The sequence below is a fragment of the Ascaphus truei genome, chromosome 3 (assembly GCF_040206685.1).
Source record: "Ascaphus truei isolate aAscTru1 chromosome 3, aAscTru1.hap1, whole genome shotgun sequence".
Classification (NCBI taxonomy): domain Eukaryota; kingdom Metazoa; phylum Chordata; class Amphibia; order Anura; family Ascaphidae; genus Ascaphus; species Ascaphus truei.
In genome coordinates, this window is record NC_134485.1 from 398,125,502 (window position 1) to 398,150,208 (window position 24,707).

The 24,707-nt window shown below is 39.5% G+C and overlaps 1 protein-coding gene across 3 annotated transcripts in view; it reads left to right on the forward strand.

The window, feature by feature from the left end:
• SLC36A4 (solute carrier family 36 member 4) overlaps positions 1-24,707 on the forward strand; it is a 273,729-nt gene that overhangs the window by 39,418 nt on the left and 209,604 nt on the right. For all 3 annotated transcript variants that reach the window (XR_012800035.1, XM_075592525.1, XM_075592526.1), the window contains exons 3-7: positions 9,212-9,302; positions 11,037-11,125; positions 11,885-11,980; positions 18,295-18,379; positions 23,613-23,822. Coding sequence is in view for 2 of the 3 variants with exons in the window: in XM_075592525.1 (XP_075448640.1) it covers positions 9,212-9,302; positions 11,037-11,125; positions 11,885-11,980; positions 18,295-18,379; positions 23,613-23,822 (571 nt within the window). In the remaining variant the exon portion in view is untranslated. The remainder of the gene's footprint in view (positions 1-9,211; positions 9,303-11,036; positions 11,126-11,884; positions 11,981-18,294; positions 18,380-23,612; positions 23,823-24,707) is intronic.

A 24,707-nucleotide genomic window follows, 5' to 3' on the forward strand; every position in this document is an offset into this window, starting at 1 on the left:
AAGAGAATCTTCAGAGAACTCGGAGGTTCAAAAAAAAAATATTTGGAGGAGGAGGTACAACCTGAAACCTCTACCTTATGATCCAGATTTTGCAGATAGCCTTTTTTAAAGTACTTAAAGAAGCACTCGAGATTGATGAGCCAGAGGAATAGTCCAAGACAGGCAGTTTAGAGGAAAGTTAGATCATTTTCCATTTATAAGTTGATCCAGGATTTGATTGAAGTAGAGTTGGCACATCCAGACAGAACAGTCTTTACTCCGAAACATTTTAATAAGATGTACCCCTTTACAAATAAAGAGGCTAAGGCCTGGGTGGCTTCTCCCAAAGTTGGTGCAACCATTACCAGATTGGCTAGACGAACTACTATCAGTGGAAGATGCAATTTCTTTTAAAGGTTTAATTGAAAGACGTATTGAGTGTGTTGTGCAAATCATTTCTTCTAACAGGAGCAACCTGCAAGCCAGCAGTAGCAACAGCCTCGGTTTCCAGGGCTATGAGGGATGTGGTGGGCCAATATTGAGGAGGCCCTTGATAGAGTAAAAAGATTATCTATTCTTGGTACCTTAGCTGAGATCAAGCTGGCGACAGAGTTTACAGTACAGTATACTGCAGCAGAATCCTCATTTGATCTGATACACCTGGCTGCAAAGTTGCTGGCTCTGTCAGTAGTCGCTCGGGGGACGGTATGGCTATGTCCTTGGTTGGCAGATGCGACTTCTAAAAACAAATCTGGGTACTTTTTCCTATTACCCTGGCAGGAGCCTTACAAGACATCTGGCAAGGAGCGATGGACAAGGTAATCTTTAGCGGTTCCAGCAGAAGTGGCGCAAGCAATAGAGGAAAATTCACCTGAGATGAGGAGAGCTATGCAGTCGCTGGTGGGTGGAAGGCTCGTCAAATTGAAGGCAGTGTTGGCTCAAATTATTTCAAACAGAAGGGTTCTTCAAATGTTATCAGGTTATCATTTGTAATGTAAAGTTTTTTTCAAGGAAATTTTTTTCCTGGTCACAAATGTGCCAAAACACAAGGAATTTAGAAAGGCTAATGGAGCAGATCTACAATCTCAAATTGAATAGAGTGAATGATGAGGTTTCTGTTTAGTTACTTAAAAAGATGTGGGCCATACGTGGTAGCCACTAGTTGAGACAGTGATGCAACATAGTGGATACATGGGCACCTACCAGAACTTTGCGACATAGATGCGTCTCAGATGGTATGTAGAGACGGCAATTAGACACACTGTATACGTTCGCATAGAGCTCCTCTACCGGCCACATGTAGCATTATAGTGACCGGATTGTATGTATTTTTATCTCCTGAAACACTAACGGGAGTAATATACAGGGTCATTTTTGCTTTCAAAATAACCTTAACCAGAGACTCTCCAGACAATAGAGGTGGTTTCTTTATATAACCAGTTTACCTTAGGCTAGGAGCATTATTTTTGCCCCAACAGCGGGTGTACTCACTTTAATAATGGAAGCATTCCCTAAGTGAGCATCCGTGACGTTGTTCAGTTAAATATACACTGGGGACATTTAGGTCTGTCACATTTTATTGAGCATTTGAGTCAATACTGACTCCATGGTTAATTTCCCCTCCCTGTTTCTCTAGTGCAGCAAAGATCAGTGTTGCACAGTGTTGTTGATAGGTGAAAAGGGGGTTTTGAAAGCAATTTTGCATGTGAACACTAGTATCACATCAGACTCTGTATACAGCAGGCTAACGTGGGCAATTTAATTACCATCTTACAGGATCTCAAGAGGTTATATATCTGGGACCTATGTGCCCTTTCTGAACACCAGATCAATAAGGAGCTAAGGTGTTCAGCTTATATACCAACAGAGTGGATATGTATTTATTTACGTGTTAGTCTGTAGATGAGCATGATCCTTTAGTCATCCTAGGACCATTTAGCTCTTAGGTACATCTCCCTGTGCATTACATTATCTCTTATATACAGCGTGTTTATCCTGAATGACCTATTGTGGACTGAGAAATTAATATCTAGCTGGAGTGAGCTACTTATATTTATTAACCCACACAGCAACGGCAGTGGATATACGCTGCCGCCTATCTACATTCCAGGTGACAGCTGTATATATCCCACCCCCTTGTAGTATTATTAATCAAGGAGAAAGGTGGAATTACAATAGGTAGTTTAATAGTCGAGCCACTTGCTGGTCAAGCGCATTTTTAATCTGTGTTCTAGTTTACAGTATATCCTAATAAAATTGATTTATTTTACTATTAGTAGAGTTAGTGTGCGTCCTAATAGGGTCCTCTCTCTTTCGTGTATGCATATGTCTATACCCTGACAGCACCACTCTAGAAAGGTTTTTGTATCTTATCAGTAGGCTGAGAGGGCATTCCGTGTTTTTGTGTGAGTCAAACCATATAACCAAATATTTCAAACTAGTAACAGGCTAGGATGGTATTAAAGTTGGTTCTGATTTGGAGCTCATTCATTGGAAGCTTACATTTTTTAGCCTTGGTCCCAAATTCCAGTTTTTACTGTCTTGTCATTGTTTAAAAACAGTTTGTTTTGGGAAATCCAATTTTCAAGTCTCAAAAAGTCAGGTTGAAGTACGTGTTCAAGGTCAGAGAGGCTAGGGCTGTGTGCATATACGATTGTGTCATCCTCATACATGTGTACTGAAGCTCCCTTGCAAGTTGTAGGAAGATCATTGATGCACACTGAGAAGAGGAGGCGCCCCAGAACAGAGCATTGTGGGACACAGCAGGTGATATCCAAGGGGTTGGAGTTAGAGCCCGGGATAGACACATGTTCAAGCAGTGAAATATTTTGAGACCGCAGATCAGATAAGATTCCCCCATAGGACTTATCTTTAGTCCTCAAAAGTCTCATGAAACATCCATTTGAACCACTACTGTACATCAAATTACATTTTATACATCCGTTGTAACCAGATATCCCTCTTACATACACTGTATATTATATTTCTGCATTTTTTTTATACCCGATGAAGAACATTGAGAAGTTTGAAAGCTTGTAACATTTCAACTACTTGTTGGTCCAATAAAAGGTATCATACCACCTACTCCTACTCTCTCCTTTGTTACTACATGGAAGAAAGGACCAACACGGCTAACCACCCTTCTTTCCTATCAAATTACATTGAGAATGCTAACACTGAAAATAGTGGTGTTAGTGGCAATAACATTGACAAGAAGAATCGGAGAGCTACAGGCATTCTCATCAAAGCATTCTTTTTTTAGTCCTATATCAGAATAAAATTGTGTTGAGACCAGTTCAATTACCCAAAGTAATTTCTCTGCTCCATCTCAATCAAGAGATAATCATCCCCTCTTGTCCAAATCCAACCACTGGTAAGGACTATTTTAATTCGCTGTATGTTGTTCGTTGTCTGGGGCACTACTTACGGTATATAGGGTTGCCGATTTCAAGAAGTCATATAGGCTGTTTGTCCTTCCAGAGGGTACCAGGAAGGGACCGCTGGCTACGAAAGCAACGATTGCGCGATGGATCAAATCGTGTATTAAAAGGCAATCCATACAATATCCTACATGTCTTTAAATAAATTCATTTTGTAGTATTAGATAAATTATTATTATTTTTTAATAAGTATTAATTCAACGCCTAATGCCATTTTGAATGAGTTTTAATATCCTGAACATCCTTTATTTCTATAGCAGATTGTAGTCCCCATGTCCCCATCGGTGCAAGATATTTGCAACGCTTTCCTCTTTATGATAATTTGTTTCCAATATTCCCAGCTGTTTGAACTGCAAATTGTAACAATAGATAATGTTACATTAGTAATAAAAGAATACATTGTAGCTGCTGTTTTTCTGAACTTTCAACCATACGAGTGGGGCTGACAGCCCATTCTACCGGGGCAATGGCCGCATCATTGGCATTTATGTGCAAGCTTCACTTATCGAGCTGCACAGGGCTGCTGTGTGGGCGGTATTCAGTAATTTTATTTAGCATTAGAAGTTAGACGTGGAGGCTTCTGCTGACCCAAGGTTTCCACCGGGAGGTGATACAAGCTGTCGCTTAATGAGTATTTCTGGCTAAATCTTTCTGTGCGACTCCGTTATTCTTTCCCCTCCCTTTGTTCAATGCTGCTCGAGTAGACCCCAAGTGTGCCCACTGCCATGGGCATGTAGAGGAAAAGGGAAAATGGTGTCATACTTAAAGTAATTTTATTTTCCTGGACTCCTTCCGTGGCAGTGGGAATTTTGTCCCTGTGTTTTTTTTTTTTTTAGTGTATTAATCATGTAGGTGTACTTTTCATCTGGTGGTAAAACCAGAGACTGGCTGCAGGTAGGAGGAGGGTTCACTTATAGGAGAGTTTTTTTCTGTCTTGGCGAGAGGCGGAGCTTAACTCAAGTGTGCCCACTGCCATGGAAGGATTCCAGGAAAATAAAATGACTAAGTACAGCATGAAACAATTTTTCCCGTTTTCCCTCTTTTTCTCTGTTTGTGTAATATTCTGTTTTATAGCTCCTTATTGAGATTAAAAAAAAAACTTTTGTCTTAGTTTTTGTAATAGATTTCACTATTTGGATATTCAGCCTTTGCCATTTACAGTTCAAAGCTCGAACCTTTTCTATATTTAATGTACTTTATTTCCATTGCGTCTAAATGACATTTAGAACAGCAAATGATGCAAAAATCAATTGTAATGTTGGTAAAGGAAATGTTCCTTGATTCATGTGCATAAACCTTTACAACTTGTTCTAATGAATTTCTTTAAGACTTTAATTGAATGGTATTTATCAATGTATACTTTAGTGCACTGAAATTTGATGTTTTGTGTATTTTAGTATTGTCACGATCAGGGATTGATCAAACTACCAGGTTAGTTTGGAACGCTAGACAAAACAAAGGAATTTAATAAAACAGGTAGCAAATGCCAACAGTGAATCACACACAAAATAGATATATACAAAGGTAACTTTCTGTGGGAATAAAAAAGGGTACCTGGGGAGACTATGAGGTGTCCCAGATTTAAGTTCAGCGCACTGGGATGGAGTTTGCCACTGGTGCCAAGTAAGTCAAAGTTCCTTGAATGCAGGAGTCTCCAAATCTAGGGAACAAAGGAGGAAATAAATCTACTCACTGGTTGAAAAAGGCCAGAACAAGTAATGACAGTCCCGGCCTCTGTTATAGTGGCAAGAGCGTCTGTGTTCTCCAGCTGGAGAAAGTAAAGTCTTGGGTTGCTCCAAAGCCTCCAGAGCTGGAACAGGCTGGTTCTGTAGGCTGTGATAGTCTGCTAACCGGCCACACTGTAGGAGAGATGCTGCTTGAGTGAGCAGGTCTCACACAGGGTTCCTTGTTCTTAGGGCTGAACAGGGTTTCTCCAACTGAGGAAACTACTCACTGTGTCCGGGAACCAGGCACCCTTGTCGGCAAGCAGTGGTGTGCTCACAGCTTACTTGCAGCAGGATGCAGGCAGAGCCAAACGGGCTCAGGACACTCGCACACAGTCTCCCCCAGAATCGGGAGCAGAAAAAAGAGTGATGGCTGGTACAGGGCAGTTATACCCCAGCGTCAATGAGGACGGTGTTGGGGAGTCTGCACACAACCTTTTAAACCTTAGCATGACAGTCCGAACCCCTGCCAGAGAGGCACCTGGGCCGGTTTAGGTAACGCTGGCCTTGTACCCAAATACCATACATTTACAATACTATGAGACATTTCTATTGGGAATACATTATACATAGTTTACTCATACAGCACAAAGGAAACATACAGGTTTACAGTTACCAGACGAGCATATCTCTAGAGTGCAAATTAGAGATTTACAAGTATCAACACTATTTTTTTATTTATAATTTTAAACACCTGTGTTACGAGATTGTAAAACCTGAATTCATCCGCTTCTTATGAAATAATGTTACCACTGGCCCATTTTGTCTTTAAAAAAAATATTTTGATTATTTAAAGACTATCACTAGCTTTTCATACACTTCAACCATTTTTGTATCTGGAATTGTTACACTAAGGGGCCTATGCAGAGAGCAGCGAATTTTAAAATTGGCGAATTTATTAAAAAGTAGCTTTTTTGGAGAGTTTTAATCTCCATATGCAGAAAAGTGCGAATTCTGCTATGTTTAACATGGATGCGTGTGGCGAGTTGAAATTGGCGAGATGCGCGCTTCAGAAATGTGTTAAAACAAATTCGCGGCTTTTTTTTTCCCTTTGCAATGGCCGCGAGCGGCAGTTTTTTCTGGCGAGTTAAAACTGAGACAATCGCGCCATTTTATTGGCGCGAACAGCCGCTAGATGCCGTTCGCTCCTCTCTGCATACGGATATTTTTAAAACTGGCGAGATTGAGGTTCTCGCCAGCCGCGAGGCGAGTTTTATAACTAGAAAAGAAAAATTGGCGCGTTTTTCGGAACTCGCCATTTTCTGCTGCTTTCTGCGCGATTTTCTCCAAAAAATGGCGAATTTCGAAATAGCGCTGCTCTCTGCATAGGCCCCTAAATCTATTCACCTGTTCATGGCCAAAGGTTATTTAATAAAGCTTAGCCTTAACCCATCATAAGTTTCATTTGTCTGAATGGGATATAAAGCAGCAATTCTCCCCAGTTTTGTAATACAATTTTTTTTTAAGAATCGAAACCAATGTCGCCTGAAGACAAACCATGCAGTTCCTACCTATGGGGATACCACTGCTCTCGATATTTACTACTTTCATGTGCTTTTAAAATGGAATAAAACTCAGAGATTGCTTTCAGGATCTTCCAATAGGAAGCTGCAATGTCATACTCTGACGACACTGCGTCTTCCAGTTGCCCTATGGGTGTGAGGCTTGGATGGCAGCCATATTAATTTCCCAATAGAGAGCAGAAACACTGATAGTGAATATTTCAAGAAGCGGGGGGCCCATGGAGATAAAAATAGAATGCTCACACACATTTTTAACTCCTCCCTCTACTTTGGTACGTTCCCTCTTTCTTCAAACATGCAATAGTCATACCATTACTAAAAACAGCAAGTTTGACCCTGTCTTTCTAACTATTGGCCTGTCTCCCTCCTGCCTTTTGCCTCTAAACTCCTTGAATGCCTTGTATTCTCTCGCTTGCTCGATTTTCTCAACACCTATTCTCTCCTAGACCCTCTACAATCTGGCTTCCGCACTGCTCACTCCACTGAAGCAGCCCTCACTAAAATAACTAAATGACCGCCATGCTGCCAAAGACAGAGATCATTCCACTCTGCTCATATTACTCGACCTCTCTGCAGCATTTGATACTGTGGGCCACCCTCTTATCCTTCACAATCTCCATACTCTTGGTATTCGTAACAAAGCCCTATCTGGGATCTCCTCTTACCTCTCCCATCATACTTTCAGTGTCTCTTCTGTTAACACCTCGTCCTCCATCGATCTCTCTGTGGGGGTACCCCAAGGCTCTGTCCTGGGACCTCTTGTCTTTTCTCTGTACACACTCTCTCTTGGTGACCTAGTCACATCTCTTTGGTTCAAATATCACCTCTATGCAGACGATACACAAATTTACTTTTCAACCCCTGACCTTACACCTGCTGAGTACATGAGTACATTTCTACATGAGCACAGACCAAAGTTTCTGAATTTCTCTCTGCGATATTATCCTGGATGGCCCTCCGCCGACTTAAACTTAACATGTCAAAAACAGAGCTCCTCATATTTCATCCCAAACCTGGCCCCTATACCTCCTTCACATTACTGTTGGAAGTTCTGTCATTCACCCAGTAGCGCAAGAATGCTGCCTAGGGGTCACACTCGACTCCTCTCTCACATTCAGAGCGTATCTAAAACCTGTCACTTCCCCCCCTGCAATATTACTAAGATACGCCCTTTCCTCTGTTGCTCCACTGCTAAAAACTCTGACACAGGTCCTCATTATCTCCCGTCTCGATTACTGTAACCTCCTGCTGTCCGGCCTTCCTGCCTCTCACCTGTCTCCCCTGCAATCTATCCTAAATGCTGCTACCAGAATCACTCTACTCTTTCCTAAATCTGTCTCAGCGTCTCCCCTGCTGAAATCACTCTCCTGGCTCCGTATCAAATCCTGCATCTCACACTAAATTCGCCTCCTCACTTTTAAAGTTTTACACTCTTCTGCCCCTCTTTACATCTCATCCCTAATTTCTCGCTATGCACCATCCCGACTCTTGCGTTCTGCTCAAGGATGTTTTATCTCTACCCCCTTTTTATCTAAAGCCTTCTCTCGTCTTAAACCTTTCTCACTTTCTGCCCCACACCTCTGGAATGCCCTTCCTCTCAATACCCGACTAGCGCCCTCTCTATCCACCTTTAAGACCCATCTTAAAACACATCTCCTTAACGAAGCATGTGATTAGCTCCGTGGCAAATACTATACACCTGATTACATGAAGCTTGACCTCCTACTGTCTCTGTACATTCTTCCTACCTACCAATTAGATTGTAAGCTCTTTGTAGCAGGGACACCTTTTCCTAAATGTTACTTTTATGTCTGATGCACTTATTCCAATGATCTGTTATTTGTGTTATTTATATGATTGTCGTGTGTATTACTGCTGTGAAGCGCTATGTACATTAATGGCACTATATAAATAACAACATACATACATACATACATACATGTTTCAGCTGCAGGAAACCCCCAGGTTACAACTCTGTAGACAAAAAAATTGAGCTGCAATCCATGCTGCTGGGTGTGTATGTGATATATACATTATATTTTTAATTTTATTTTTAATCCAGAGCAGAACCATTGCACTCCAGGCAACGGGGACCCCCTGCTCCCTGAAATATTTAATGTTGATATTCCATTGTAGGTAATCTTGTCCAGAAGAAACAATGGCACTAGGTCTCACTTTGGCAGCCACTGCAAAGTCATGACCTCTTTGTGTAATGACACAGCAGTTTCTTATTGGGTTGCCATCTTCATCACGGCAATTGGGGGGTCCCTGTAGTTTTGAGTACCGCTTATCAGCTCCAATGGACTCTGGTTGAAATGAGGAAAAAAATATATACTTCATATACAGAGAGGGGGTTGGGACTGCTGCTTTGGGGTGCAGCAAGGCTTAGCACTATTTAGTAACTTAGTTCCCACGTCGGCCCATGGCATATTTGGTAGATAAAGTGCATTTTCTCCTCTGCACGTCTAAAAAAGTTTGTCAGTAGGATCTAGCCTTATATTATTATTTTTTGTTGTGTAATGGATTGGTTTCCTTTCCTCTCCAGATTTGTACAAACACTTATACATCTTTTGAAAGGAAACATAGGCACAGGACTTCTAGGACTTCCACTTGCAATGAAAAATGCCGGTATTTTGGTAAGTTCTCATTTTATTGACGTTATTTTGAATGCCTAAGAACTCTTTTTTTTTTTCATGAAGTTCTGTGTACAGGATAATGCAGCTGAAGTGGTGCCAACTCCGATTGACTTGAATAGGAGTAATCACTATTTTGAGTGTGTTAAGCCATAGCAGAGCTTGATTAATCTGGGGATTAAAACAATTACATAAAACTCACAGTTTGAAATTACTTACACTCTTAATGTTCAGAACAATGTTATTTTAACCATCTTTCAACTACAACATAACAACTTGTACAGTGCCTGTGTGTCTTTAGTAAGATGGTAACTGACCTGTTTATACTGTAAGTTCTTGAAAAAGTTATCTGCTGTACTTTGATTACATTTTAAATTCATGTGCAAACCTGTATTGGAGGTTAATGAATCTCCCCCATGTTGCTTTATGCCTCTCCCACAATCCCCATTGATATCATACATTGTCTCCTAATATCTTGCTCTATTGCTTTCTCTGAAAACATCAACACCTTCCTTTACTTTGCACAGAAACCTTTGCATACTCGTAACTATCCCTAGACGAAACCCCATGTTGATCGTACAGTACCACAGAAATATACGTTTTTGCTATTTTGTCCCCTATGCTACCTTTTTACATCATAGCACTATTTACATATAATTGTATACAACAAAGACTACAAGGGGGCAGTGAACTGCAGTACTGTATAAGAGTGATTTAGTACGGTGTGGTAGCAATTATCAATTGTTCATTTTAAAAGTTTGGCTTTAGTGAATTAACATTGCATATATTATGATGACGTATGTTAGACCAGTGCATCTTTTCCTTGATTAGAATTCTCCTTTATAACCCGTGTGTGTTGTGTTTTTCTGCCTGCATTTCCCAGTTCCTCTCTTCTTTCAGGCTCCTTGGTTAGTCTAGCTAACGTTCATCCTTTTTCTCGCCACTGTATTGATCTCTCCTGTTTCTCTCCCTTATCCTCCTTGTCCATGCCATTTTCCTTTCATTACAGTTTCTCTAATTTGAGACCACAATTCTTCAGTTTCTTCTTTTACTTCTTTGTCCTTATAACATCGATACGTTTTCCGTCTGGGATTGGACAAATGGCAAATATTAAGAAATGTATCATGATAATTATTGCGTTAGATATTTTCTTGATAGACACACCAAACACTCATGCAATAAAAATAGTATACTTCATTAGCAGTTCTTAATTTAAAAACACTTTTATTCATAATAAGTGTTGTCAAATAACTAACTTCTCTTTATTGTGAATGTTTACTGGAAACTCGTGTGCCCTTTGTAGACTGAGGTACAACAGTACATTATGAAACATGTCATAATCGTACCATGTTGAAACAACAATTAATACAGTATACTGTCAAAGTGATCTTTTAGACTCTAATAGCTTTTCTGTTGTGTAAACTCATTTATTCTCAATATTCTATTGAAATCACAGTTTGGATTTGTGGGGGCAAATTACCCTCATGCTAAAAAAGAATCATGTGTTTCTTAGTACTGCTTTTTAATCCAGCATAATCATTTTCACATGCATGAGAGAGAACAATAAATTGCAAAAATGATAGGTGTTGGTTGTGTTAAAGTTCTTTTAAAAGTAAGTGTATTTCAGATTCCTTGTCATAAGTAAAAAAAAAAAGGATGTTTTTACTTGGTTTATCTCCAACTAAAGCATTGGTACTAAGCAGGATAAACTGAGCTTTTTGTTCTTTTTCCTTTCAGCTGGGATCAGTCAGCCTTGTGCTTTTTGGACTTCTAGCCATTCACTGTATGCATATCTTGGTTCGGTGCAGCCACTTTTTATGTCACAGGTATGGATTTGTTGAGACGTGAACGCACATAATAATAATACAATGGGCAAAATACAGTTTTTCTGCAACTGTGTGTTTCATATTTATCAGTGTGATTCAGCTTTCCACTCTAAGCACATAAAAACTGTGGTTTAACCGAAAAGAAGGGGTGGGAAGGGATGAGACCCAAAATTGTTAACTTAATATGTTCATCTTAATATTGCATTGTAACTAATAGAAGTTAAATACTATGTATTGGTAACCATAAATCTCTACGAGAATTAAGTTGTATAATTACTGTAAACAGTCTGAATATGGAACCTTTTATGATGTTCTGTACTGTATATGTGTTCCTTGGCAGTTGACATGCCATTTTATTAAAGTATATCATGGGTACTGTATATCACTCTAACCAGATCATAATGACTGATATATTGTAGCATAAAGAGAGCGGCTTTTATTCTTTGCCAATCACAGCTTTATTTCTATACTTTATTTACTGTATCTTTAACATGTACTGTAGACTGTTAAATAGGTTGCTGTGTGTGTATACGAACAGTACATAGCATATTTGGTAGGGTATTGCTCCTAAATAAACACACTTGTGGGTTCCCTCAGCCATGCACACTTTGTGTTTTTACATTCCTTCATTTTTGTTTGACCATATTTTGATAGCCGATACAGTACTTCATAATAACAATAATTCAAGTTTTTTTGGGGTGAGGGAGGGGGTAAATATTTTATGCTACTAGTGCTTAACGTTTTCATTTCTATATTCAGATATAAAAGGGCAACTTTGGGTTACAGTGAAACTGTTAGCCTTGCTATGGAAGTGGGGCCATTCAATTGCCTACAGCGGCAAGCTGTATTGGGAAGGTAAGTTGGAGGCTTTTCTATCATTAGTACTTTTTGTGAGCATAGCACACTGTACAGTATGTATAAATGGTATCAGAAGATTCTTGAGCTGTGGTTATTTGACCACCAGTGTTCCCCAAATACTTTTTACAGTAGGTGGTCCCAAAGTTCTTTCAAAAGTCACTTAATCCTGTTTGACCCATGTATTTGTCTGTCAGCAAAAAGACAGCTTTCTTGAAATCTTATTTTTTTTAAAAGTAAAAATAAAGACTGATTTTAGTTGCAAGTCAAGTATTTTTAGAATGTTATATATCTATATAAATACATTGATACAGCTACACGTACTGTAAGCATGCTGGTCTTATAAATGACCAATATAAATGTTTTGCGAACCCCTCTAGATAATGAGTACATTTCTAAAATTGTTATTCAAGGGATGAAGCAGGGGGTCTGCAAAGCTGAACCCCATTAATGTCAGCCCCGAGGACCCCCCTGCTTCCTGAGATACTTACCTTCAAAGGGATTGCCGGTATCTCTGCAAAGTTTTAAAGGTCCCGCATCACATGGGTCAATAGGGAGCCGAACCTGCTGACCTCACAGCTTCCTATTAGCCTGCAAAGTGTGGGAGTTTTTAAACTTCGCCATTACATGAACCCTGCTAGCTGAGCGAAGTGGCTACCGGCACACCCTACGGAGGTAATTATTTCCAGATACAGGGGTCCCCTTAGCTGAAATGAATGCAGTTCAGCTTTGGGGGCCCCCTGCTTGGGAAGATATATATATGTGTGTGTGTGTTAAAATGCAACAACCAGCACACAAGCTTCAGTTTGATCCAGATGCTAATCCCATAAACAATAGTAGTAGGTATATTACCAGATTGTGGTCCAGCAAATGAGGAGACAGCACACCAGGAGTATATTTCATATGTAGATTGTATTGAAGAAATACAGGCACCTCAGCCAACGTTTTGGTCTGCAGATAGAGACCTTCCTCAGGGTTGTGCACACACACACACACACACATATATACATATATATATATATATATATAACAGTGGTCGACAAATCACCCAAAAATCTACTCGCCGAACAAAAATCTACTCGCCACCTAGCCCCGCCCCTAGTCCCGTCCCCAGACCCGCTTTTAAAAAAAAAGACTAAATTCCTAGTAAGAACATTCGTTTTTGACATTAGTTTATTTATTGTATTACATTATACTACAATTAGTCCTTGTTACTTGTGTGTATATGTGTGTATGTGTATGTGTGTGTAAATATCGGATTTAGAAAAAAAAGTCAGATCTGAATGACTAGTTTCCTGAACCCCATAACTAGTGCCTGGACACCCCCGCGTCACAATATCTAAAGCAGCTATCCCGTCTGGGATCTTACCTGAACCGCAGTCCCTCAATGTCCAGGTACCCTCATTCCCGCAATGTTATACATTGGAGGGGAGGTGTTCCTTACCTGTCTTCTGGTTTAGGGGGGATTCCGATGTCTTCCGTGTGAAGCTCGAGAGTTGGATCTGGAAGAAAGCAGTATATGTTATTTCGGTGTAGGTATAGGGCAGTTAAGATATATAGGGTAAATAAGAGATCCAGAGTGTGGGTGAGAGTGAGAGTGTGGGTGAGAGACCTCCCACCCCGGGCAGAAAGCGGGGACCCCCCTCAGTGTACCTCCCACCCCTGGCAGCAAGCGGGGACACCCCCAGCCTACCTCCCGCCCCGGGCAGCAAGCGGGGATCCCCCAGCCTACCTCCCGCCCCGGGCAGCAAGCGGGATCGTGGGCAGGGGGAGAGGAGATCGGGGGAGGAGATCGGGGGCAGGAGGGGGAGGAGATCGGGGACAGGAAGGGGAGGAGATCGGGGACAGAAGGGGGTGGAGATTGGGGGGAGGAGATCAGGGGACGAGGCTAACCCAGAGCTGCCAGCCGGCCCTCTTCCCCGCGTCAACCCAATCAGGGAGGGGGATTATTTATTTATTTAAAAAAAAAGCATGGCAATTCATAGAGTCGCAGCACGGCTCGCCAGCGGCCTAAATCTACTCGCCATGGGCGTGTGGTTATGCGTATTTGTCGAACACTATATATATATATATATATATATATATATATATATATATATATATATATTAATCAACCCCACACTGATGAGACCCATTAAGGTCGAAACAGCTGTCTGTGGGTGGTTTTCTGGGTATGCACCTTAACCCTGGCTGTGCTCAAAGCTGTGACCATGCAGCAAGCTTAAGCCTATAGGGAACCATGTTAAAAATGGTTTTTGAAGCAAAAAGTGGCACTGTGTGCTCATTTGCATGTCATTTCCAAGAATCCCTTGCTGCAGTGGAAGTGCTGTGTGCTGGGTGATAATGGGGAAAGGCGGGGTTGCAGACCTGCCTAAGACATGCAGATGAGCATACAGTTGTATTTACATTTGCATATTTGCTTTGCTGTGGAGGGTTTTTGTCACTTTTTTTACTCACCATAACTTAACTCAGTATTATGGTTGGCCCATCCTTTAGCTTCTTTGCATACCCAGTTAAACAACCCCACACTGATGAGACCCATTAAGGTCGAAACAGCTGTCTGTGGGTGGTTTTCTGGGTATGTACCTTAACCCTGGCTGTGCTCAAAGCTGTGACCATGCAGCAAGCTTAAGCCTATAGGGAACCATGTTAAAAATGGTTTTTGAAGCAAAAAGTGGCACTGTGTGCTCATTTGCATGTCATTTCCCAGAATCCCTTGCTGCAGTGGAAGTGCTGGGTGCTGGGTGATAATGGGGAAAGGCTGGGTTGCAGACCTGCCTAAGACATGCAGATGAGCATACAGCTGTATTTACATTTGTGTATATATATATATATATATATATATATATATATATATATATATATATATATATATATATATAACATAATACTGAGTTAAGTTATGGTGAGTAAAAAAAGTGACAAAACCCCTCCACAGGAAAGCAAGGAATAAATTCTATTTATCATATCTAAGTCTCGTCCCAGTTCAAACCCAGGTATATATATATTTATATATAGTTTTGGTGTCAATTACAGCCTGTCGCAAGCTCTCGTGACAGGCTTGTAATTAACTGGCCTCTCTTGCATTCCCAGTAAAATCAACCCCACACTGATGAGACCCATCAAGGTTGAAACAGCTGTCTGTGGGTGGTTTTCTGGGAATGCACCTTAACCCTGGCTGTGCTCAAAGCTGTGACCATGCAGCAAGCTTAAGCCTATAGGGAACCATGTTAAAAATGGTTATTGAGGCAAAAAGTGACACTGTGTGCGCATTTGCATGTCATTTCCCAGAATCCCTTGCTGCAGTGGAAGTGCTGTATGCTGGGTGATAATGGGGAAAGGCAGGGTTGCAGACCTGCCTAAGACATGCAGATGAGCATACAGTTATATTTGCATATATATATATATATATATATATATATATATATATATATATATATATATACACACACCGTACCAAGAACTAAAAATTCACACGAAATCGCTGGTTTGGATTGCTGTGTTAAAGCAAGTGGTTTCAGAAACAGCCACCAACCATTTCCTATTTTTGAAAAATGTTGATGTAAAAACCTTTAAATCACTGCATTCTTTTCCCTTGGGATTATTCAATAAGCTGTAACAATGGACATATAAACTGAACTGAGAACCGAGTAAATAGCATTGAAAAATTTAGGGGAATGTTGAAAAAATGTTCAAAGATGTACGTGGGGTGAAAAAATAAGGCGTTAAGGTGCAACATCATCTCCCTTGTACTTTGAGCTTAGCTGCTGGAGTGAGGTTGATCCCGGATTGTACCAACGTCAGGCCAAAAATGAGAGCGCCAGATCACTGGTATATTTTAACACCCTGCAGTCACGCAAACATGCAGTCCTGAGGATGAAGTCAATCTTTAAATCAGTTTCAGAGCTGATCAGGTTGCTTGCTGAAGCATAAATCCAGACTCCAAATTGGGTTGCACCCGGTCACCCTGCTGCTATGGTGCACTCAGTCAGTCACATCACCTTCAACCTCAAATGCTCATTGCCAGATAACCCCTGAATAAAAGGAATGTAGGGAGTTGTGCTAAGAGAGACACTGGGGGCTATACAACAATCAGTGATAGTGCTGATTGAGGCGCTATCGCACGGACATCAATTGGAGTTTCTGTACGATAGTGCCTCGATCGTCACTATTGCAGTTCAATAAATAACCCTCCCTCATGCCTGAAGAATGCAGTAAGAATAATAGAAGGTTAGAGCTGCAGACCAAGCAATATCCTACATGTGTTTTTTTTTTTTTTAAATAAATCAATTCTGTACTATGAGAAAATACTTGTAACATTAAAAAAAAAAAAACAACTCTGAAAGACATTTTTAATGTATTATAATGTAACAAACCATTTTTTTGTTTCTATAGAAACCATTTACAAAGTTAAATCCCCTTCCCCTTCTGAAACAGGCTCTGGCACACCCCTTTTTGAGCACTGCCCTCTCTCTAGCAGTGCACCAATTGTATCTAGTGATTGCCTGGTCACATGATCTTCCTCACAGAACTTTGCATCTTTGGTTCTCTTCTGCTGCATTGACAGACATTTAGTGAACCCCCAAATTGAATCTTGATCGATCGACAACTTTGCTAATTACTGACCGTTGTGTGTATTGTATTGATGCACATATTAAAGGGGGAACATTTTTTTTAAACGGCAGCTTGGACTGCTGCTTAAAAAAGTTCTCAAGTGAAACTGGTAATCACGTTTAGAACAACATTGTTGTTTTCAAAGTGCTTCTTGAAAATGAATGGAAAAGTAGATAGCAGTTCAGTTTCTCAAATCTGCTTATATAAAATTACATTCGGTGTAAAATGTCTTAAATTGGCCTTCAAAATCTAGCTATTCTGTATCGATTATGTTGTGTTTCTGATGGTTTGACTTTTTCTGTCAAACTTTTTGTTGTGACAAATATATTGTCACTGTTATTTTCACGGTCATAAAACACACACACACACACACACACACACACACACACACACACACACACACACACACACACACACACACACACACACACACACACACACACACACACACACACACACACACACACACACACACAGCTAGAGCAGCAAACTCTGCCTATATAAAATGCCTGTAGTCTAGCTTATCACAGAGTTGTGATAGCACCACTGGTGATTTCCTACTTATCTTTTTTTTCTGTAACAACAAAACTCAGGTGACATTATACTTTATAGATTGCCTATTTCCCTCTGGCACATTCCAAACCAATTCTTTGTTTGAAGCTCCCTTCCACTTTCTAGCTCTGTATGAAGCCCTGTTTGTTGCTGCACTAAAAATTCCTGCCTTTGCTGCCTCGGCTGGCATGAGCATCTTTTAGGACATCCAAAAATGAACCTATTTCAGAAATGACACTAGTCATCAGAGATGTCTCCCCAGCTGTTCCTTTAACGTGCTATCTACTTGAATTAAAGGATTAACGATCACACATTTCTGATGGCATTGCAAATCATGCAATTGCGGTTTATTCTGAAAGCCATATTGTCACCAAAGATAAGTAAATTCCTTGCAGCTTATGATGCGTTATTTAGATTAGCATAAGCACAATGTAAAGAAGTTGCTAACAAGCTTCAGGTCACCACAGGTCCCTTAATTGGAAATATTGTATTCCCCATACTATCTTGCATGATTAGATACAACAGCATCTGCATATACAGTACCTCTTCTTTTTTTCTTTTTCTTGCACTAAATAAAACAATATGGCCCATGTTTACTTGGCAGTCCCCTAACAGAAGACATCTTCTGGCCCTGGAAGTAGGGTTGCCAGGTGGCTTCTCCGAAAATACTGGAAAAATGGTGAAAGGTGCGCCAGGTCACTATGTCCAGGGAGGAAAATACCGGACACATACATGTCCAGTATTACAGTACCTCTCATTTTTTACTGGACAGTGTATCAAATACAGGACAGTCCAGTTCAATACCGAACACCTGGCAACCCTACCTGGAAGACATCTTGAATTGGCTGTAAATTGTCTTCCAGAGCCAGACAGTGGATTATGGCAGAAGACCTCTTAGGAAATATGATCCTAAATGTTTACGTATATTGAAAATCAAATGCACTAATATCAACATTTTTTAGTGACTTTTTTACTTTTAATGTAATGCCCATTTTTCCGGTATTACGTTGGTTTTAAACTCGTTTAACAAATCCTTGCTCTTCAATAAATATTTGGCCTTATATAGATTGCCACGGTTTTCAAACTGTATTTTCTATCAATTATGTTCCCACCGAATCATATTAATGTTTATTTTTTTTTCTCTATAGGAATACTGTTGACTTTTTTCTGGTGGTAACACAGCTGGGATTTTGCAGTGTATATTTTGTCTTTTTAGCAGAAAATATGAAGCAAGTGAGTACCGAACAGTGTTTTTTTAAACAAATTTACTTTTTGGTACTTTGTATAATAGTATTTAAATAATTATCTGATCAGAACATCCATTTTGCCAATTTATGCTGCCTATGAAAAACAAAATGTTAGTACTAACAATTCTTTCATATTTGATTTGAATGAAATAGCATACTGGTGTAAAGTATATGAAATACTTTATAAATACTTACATTGACCAACAGACTGTATGAAAACTCTTTTGAAGGAGGTTTTGGTAAAAATACAGATAACTTAATTTTCCATTTCTAAGGGAGAAAGTAAAAAATGATACATTTTCAGCAAATTATAAGGGAGTCTTCCTGATGAAATAAGAGTTTGTCAGGGTGGGACTTAATGACAAATATACACTGGATATTAACTGTGAGCCAATTTAGTGGATAATCCTTCATGTATTTAGTTTGTAGTAGTGCACATATGGTAATATTAAAGTTCAGTACAGTATAGTACATGTGTGATAATTTAGTGCAAACAAAAAAAGCGCTAATATCGCACATGAATCAACCAAGTAGTGATGGCATAAATAAATAAACAAATTGTTAGTGACAATAATAAACTTATTGTTAGTGACAATAATAAACTTAAAGTCCTGTGAAAAAAAGTCCAATTAGCTGCCTAAAAAGACCCACTGAATGTCTTGCAACCAGTTAGAATTTGCAAACAAAACAGACCTCTCTGGCGCTTAGGACCAAAAATACCACAGATGGTCTTGCGTGGAATATATGGAGAAAAACTTGGATCCTCAGAAGAACATGTACCTCACAAAATGGGAGACAAAATCGCAATACACACTACCATAGTGCATTACCCAGGGACAAATCACTGATAAAATCCAGGTATATTGGCAAAGGTAGAAAATGTAATACTCCATATGGAATGATGATTGTAGATATCAATCTACTACAAATTGTACATTTTTTTCTCCATATATTCTACGCAAGACCATCTGTGGTATTTTTGGTCCTAAGTGCCAGGGAGGTCTGTTTTGTTTACAGTATAGTACATGTGCTGTAATACATGTTCAATTTAGCGTAAAAATATATAGTTTTATTTTTATGATCTGACACAAAGGGATTTACCTAAAGTCAATTGGAAATGTTGTACAATCCTGATTGCCAATACAGTACTCTCAACTACAGGGATACATCTATTTTGTTATTCCTGTTGCTTCAATTTATGAACATAGCTGGTACGAATTGAGAGCAGGGCAGTGCATGGAAACCGATCATATTTGAAATATGAAAATGTAACTTTACTTTAAGATTTGATTGATCAAAAATTGCTGCACAATCACAAAGCATTCATGATGTAATCAATTTAATGTTGGAGGGGACTGCAGTGGATTGCAAAGCAGTAAATCACTGGCATATAGGGAGAAAAGGGGTTACGTGCCTTACCTGTATAGAATCAGAGTTGATATTTTGTTGTTCAAACGGCAGTGATGTGCATTGATCACTTGACCATTATAAATGTAACACAGTCATTACTAGAATGGCATACAAAGCAATGTGTTGCGAGTCTGTGCTATAACTAGGGTAACATTAAAAAACATTTCAGCTTAAAGCCTTCCCCCTTTGTAATTTTTTTTACATTTGTATCCTGTATGTAAAACATGTGGCCATAGTTAGTAGATGAGGTTGAAAAGAGATATAAGTCCATCAAGTTCAACCTACAGTATGCTAAATTTAGACAACAGATACTTTATCCTATATCTATACTTACTTATTAATCCAGATGAAGGCAAACAAAAAAAACCCCAGTATCATATCATCCGATGATATCTCATTAGGGGGAAAATAAATTAATTCCTGACTCCAAGAATTGGCAATCGGTTTATTCTCTGGATCAACATTCTTCCCATGTATACTTATTTGGTGTATCCCTGTATACCTTTCCTTTCTAAAAAGATGTCCAACCTTTTATTGAACAAATCTATTGTATCTGTCTTCACAGTCTCCATGGGTAATGAATTCCACATTTTAACTGCCCTTACTGTAAAGAACCCTTTCCTTTGTTGTTGGTGAAATCTCCTTTCCTCCAACCTTAAGGAATGGCCCCGAGTCTTTTGTACTGCCCTTGGGATGAATAGTTCTTTTGAAAGCTCCCTGTATTGTCCCCGAAAATATTTTTAGATAGTTATCATATCCCCTCTTAGACGCCTCTTTTCTAATGTAAATAAATCTAATTTAGCTAGCCTCTCCTCATAAGATAGATTGTCCATCCCCTTTATTAATTTGGTGGCTCTTCTCTGCACTCTCTCTAGTTCCAGAATGTCTTTTCTAAGGAGTGGTGCCCAAAATTGTACTCCATACTCAAGGTGTGGTCTTACTAATGCTTTGTAAAGGGGCATAATTATGTTTACTTCCCTTCAATCCATTGCCCGTTTAATGCAAGATAAGATCTTGTTTGCCTTTGCAGCTACTGCATGACTTTGGGCATTATTGCTAAGCCTACTGTCTACAAGCACTCCTAAATCCTTCTCCATCAAGGATTCCCCCAATTTATCCCCATTTAAATTGTAAGTCGCCTGTTCATTTTTGCTTCCCAAATGCATAACCTTACATTTATCTGTATTAAACCTCATCTGTCATTTACCTGCCCAAGTTTCCAGTCTCTTCAAGTCCTTCTGGAGAGAAATTACATCCTGCTCTGATTCTACTACCTCACACAATTTAGTATCATCAGCAAAGATGGAGGCAATGTATAATTCTACATTCTTAATTAAACTGGCAATCATTTGGTGTTCCTAGTATAAATCTGTAAAAGTCCTTATGGTGTTACTAACATAATGGCTGTTTCAGTCAGTGTAACTCAGCAGCTACTATGTATCCATATATTACTAAGGTAACAATATCTATTGTTACAGTTTGCAGGTCAATCTGCTGGGACAACAAATGATCACAATCAGGAAAGTGTAACAAAGATCTTGCATTGCTGGGGAGGTGGGATAAAGTCTGATATAGAAATCAAAGGATGCTTTAAAACTCATTAAAAATGGCATTAAGAGTTGAATAGAAAAAAAATTACGTAACTATTCAATACTAAGGGAACGGAATATTAAAAAAACCAAAAACAAAACATATAAGATTTCACGTTTTGCCGCATTAATATAATTCTATAACGTTTAATCTGTATGCAAAATGCATTTATCCATGCTATATTCATACTATATAAATATGGTAAGTTTGCCAAAACATGTCAAATTAATAAGTTAAATATGCAGCTGAAATTGGCAAACTTAAAAAGTAAACAGCCTCAATGTTATGTGGTGATAAGTCATCTGGTTGTTAGAAAAACATGTCCATTTTTGTTAATATCATATTCTTGTTGCTTTTCTTGGCAGTGTAATAGTACTTCATAATTTATGCACTGCATAATTTGAGATGCCAGTTTAAATAAACTTTTCCTTTTGGGTATAAATGTATTAGACTGTTACAGACTTTTCCTCATCTCAATTAATCATGCCAGGCTACAACAATGGTAACATTATTATTATTATTATTATTATTATTATTATTATATCAGTCAGTTTAGTTGCCTTTTTACAGGTTTTCTGTTCTTGAATGTTTATATTGGTATTTTCAAACTTGCACAGTTTTTTTAGGTATGGACTTTGCTTCATATCGCTAAAGCTAAACCTTTTCTAGTAATGCATTTAAGAATCCATGACAAATGACAATCTTTTGCATCAAAAGCCTCCTACTTCTGGAATGGTTTAACTTTATCAAGCTCCTTGTCAATTATATATAGCATTCACTGTGTTCTTCTTTACGCATGTCTGGAGCCGCAGGTTCTGCTTTGTTCCATGTACAGTACTGTATACTTGTTTATTCTCTTTGTAATGGAAACGAGATATTTACAGAAGTAGCCCAACTAAATTTCTTTGGTATCACTTTTGGCTGCAGTCCTACTCTTCCGGCAAACCGTGGCAATTTTGAACCTCTTAATGGTAAGCCTGCATCTCAGTGCATCTTCGCTAGTGAATTATTTTCTAACCTTTAGCATGCCTGAAGGTCTGCAGCACTGCAACAGACTTTTCGTAATCACTATCCTGTGATTGCTTGTTTTACAATCGCATGGTTCAGGTCTCCCACCTCGTTTTTTGGGAAGTCCTCTTCTTTCATTTTGGCCTGTGAACACGATTTCCTTTAGAAAGTAACAAACATAAATGATAATGTCCACTGGAAGCCAAAAAAGCCACCTGCATGCTAGCCCACGTGTTGTTTAATGGCCTTTGCACAGATTACTGGCGTGAGCCAATCACTAAGGGCCTTCACAGTGCGCTTTTATCATGTGTGGATGATCAATGTTTTGATTGAGACCATCCAAATAAAATAATATATATATATATAAAAAAAGAAGCTGAGATTGAGAAATGCGTTGGCTACCTGTTAAAGGTATGGTTCACATAGCAGATATACAAAAATAGGCGATGCACTGCAAAAAAGCTGGACCAAGGCCATATATCGGTAAAAAACTCTTTTATTGAAAAATTAGATCATACCAGCAGTCATCTCTAACGTGTTTTATACCACTACGGTACTTTGTCAATTTTTCAATAAAGCGTTTTTTTACCGATTTACGGCCTTGGCCCAGCTTTTTTACGGCTTTTTTGCCGTGCACCGCCTATTTTTTGTATATCTGCTTACTTTCTGACGGCTGGAGCACGCAACTACCAGGAAAACCCAGGACTGCATCGCTACGCAGATTACAGGCTGTTCGTGAGTTTACTACCATTTTTTGCCTCTCCGTGGTATCGTGGCCGGTATATGACAGCAGGATAATTTGGGGGTTGTTCAACTGCGAGGTTCTGGTTCTACCGGCATCGCGGGTTCACAGCTGTGGATCTCCTGCTACCGGTTTGTATCCTCTCCCTCTGCGCCTCTCCCTTCCCCCTACCTGTCACATTGCTCATACCATCATTGACCAGATACATCAGCGGTTTATTGTGCAGTGGGTTTAGATTTCCTGGACATTTCATTATACTGTAACTTGACTAGCACTTCTTATACAAGTATTGCTGTCTCTTCTCATAATATTACACTAGAGCACCGCATGGGGAGTGATTCCCATACCTTGTACAGTTCACATAGGGCCAAATTAAATTAATGAAAGAGTTATGTTTCAGGGGTTAAATCTTGGAGATTGAACGCGTTTACATATTGTTGGTGTAATACTTTCATTTCACTTCTTGCAGGTGTTTGAAGCATTTTTTGAGAGCCATCAACAGTTGACAGAGACTGGGGAGAAACAGAGTCTTGACTTAAGACTATACATGCTATGTTTTCTTCCACTCCTAATTCCGTTGGTGTTCATTCGTGACCTGAAGAACCTGTCTGTGTTTTCTTTCCTGGCTAACGTCTCCATGGCCATCAGCCTTATCATAATTTACCAGTATGTTATAAGAGTAAGTTATTTTTGCTTTATTTATGAATAGCTTTATATTTTACAGTTCACCCACATCATTACAGATGTAGCCGACCTTATTACTCCTGTTAATGTAATCCAATGCTTTAATGCTACCTAGTTACTGCAAGTTTTACCATAAGCTGCTTAGAAAACAATGGTAACTTGTGCATCGTCTCCTTACGCATACAATTTTTACCGTGCAATTTATTGCGCAGGCGTGCAGGAACTACTTTTTGGGTGGGGGTGCTGTACATATGAAATCAGTAACATAAATACACTTCTATAATGTCAAAATGTTCAAACCAAGGGGGGGAGATTGCTGCAGCAACCACTGGCATTGCACTCCTGGTTCCATCCCCCATGTTCTTGTGTTATTCTGTGTTAATGGGGGTGTGACAGGGTGAAGTCAACCCCTATCAGTTATGCCTGGGAGACATATGTCTGAGTGCTTCATCCAGCACTCATAAGGGTTAACTCGGGTGGAAGCTAGGTAATCAGGATGTAAGCTGACACCTGAGAAGCAGCAAGGTATAAGATGATGTTGTTACTGGCAGTAGCTGCCTGCCCTAGACCAGAGCACATGGCTATATGTGCTGCTAGCCAGACGGATACATCAAGCTAACTACTGCAACCAAAGTAAGAGACTTGTTCATTTGTTTTTCCTGACTGCTTAAAAGACACTTACGGTTTGGTTATGGTTTAGCAAGCCAGCCTGCTAGATAGGCATGGTGTGTTAGTCAGTCCTCCCAATGTGGAGCAGGATTTGTTTTGTTTAAAGGGACAGTGTACCCGCATGTTATGTATGCTGTGGAGAAATAAAGCCACTGAACGTTTTCATTATCCTGAAACTATACGTGTGGACTGTTCCCTGACCTCGGCTACA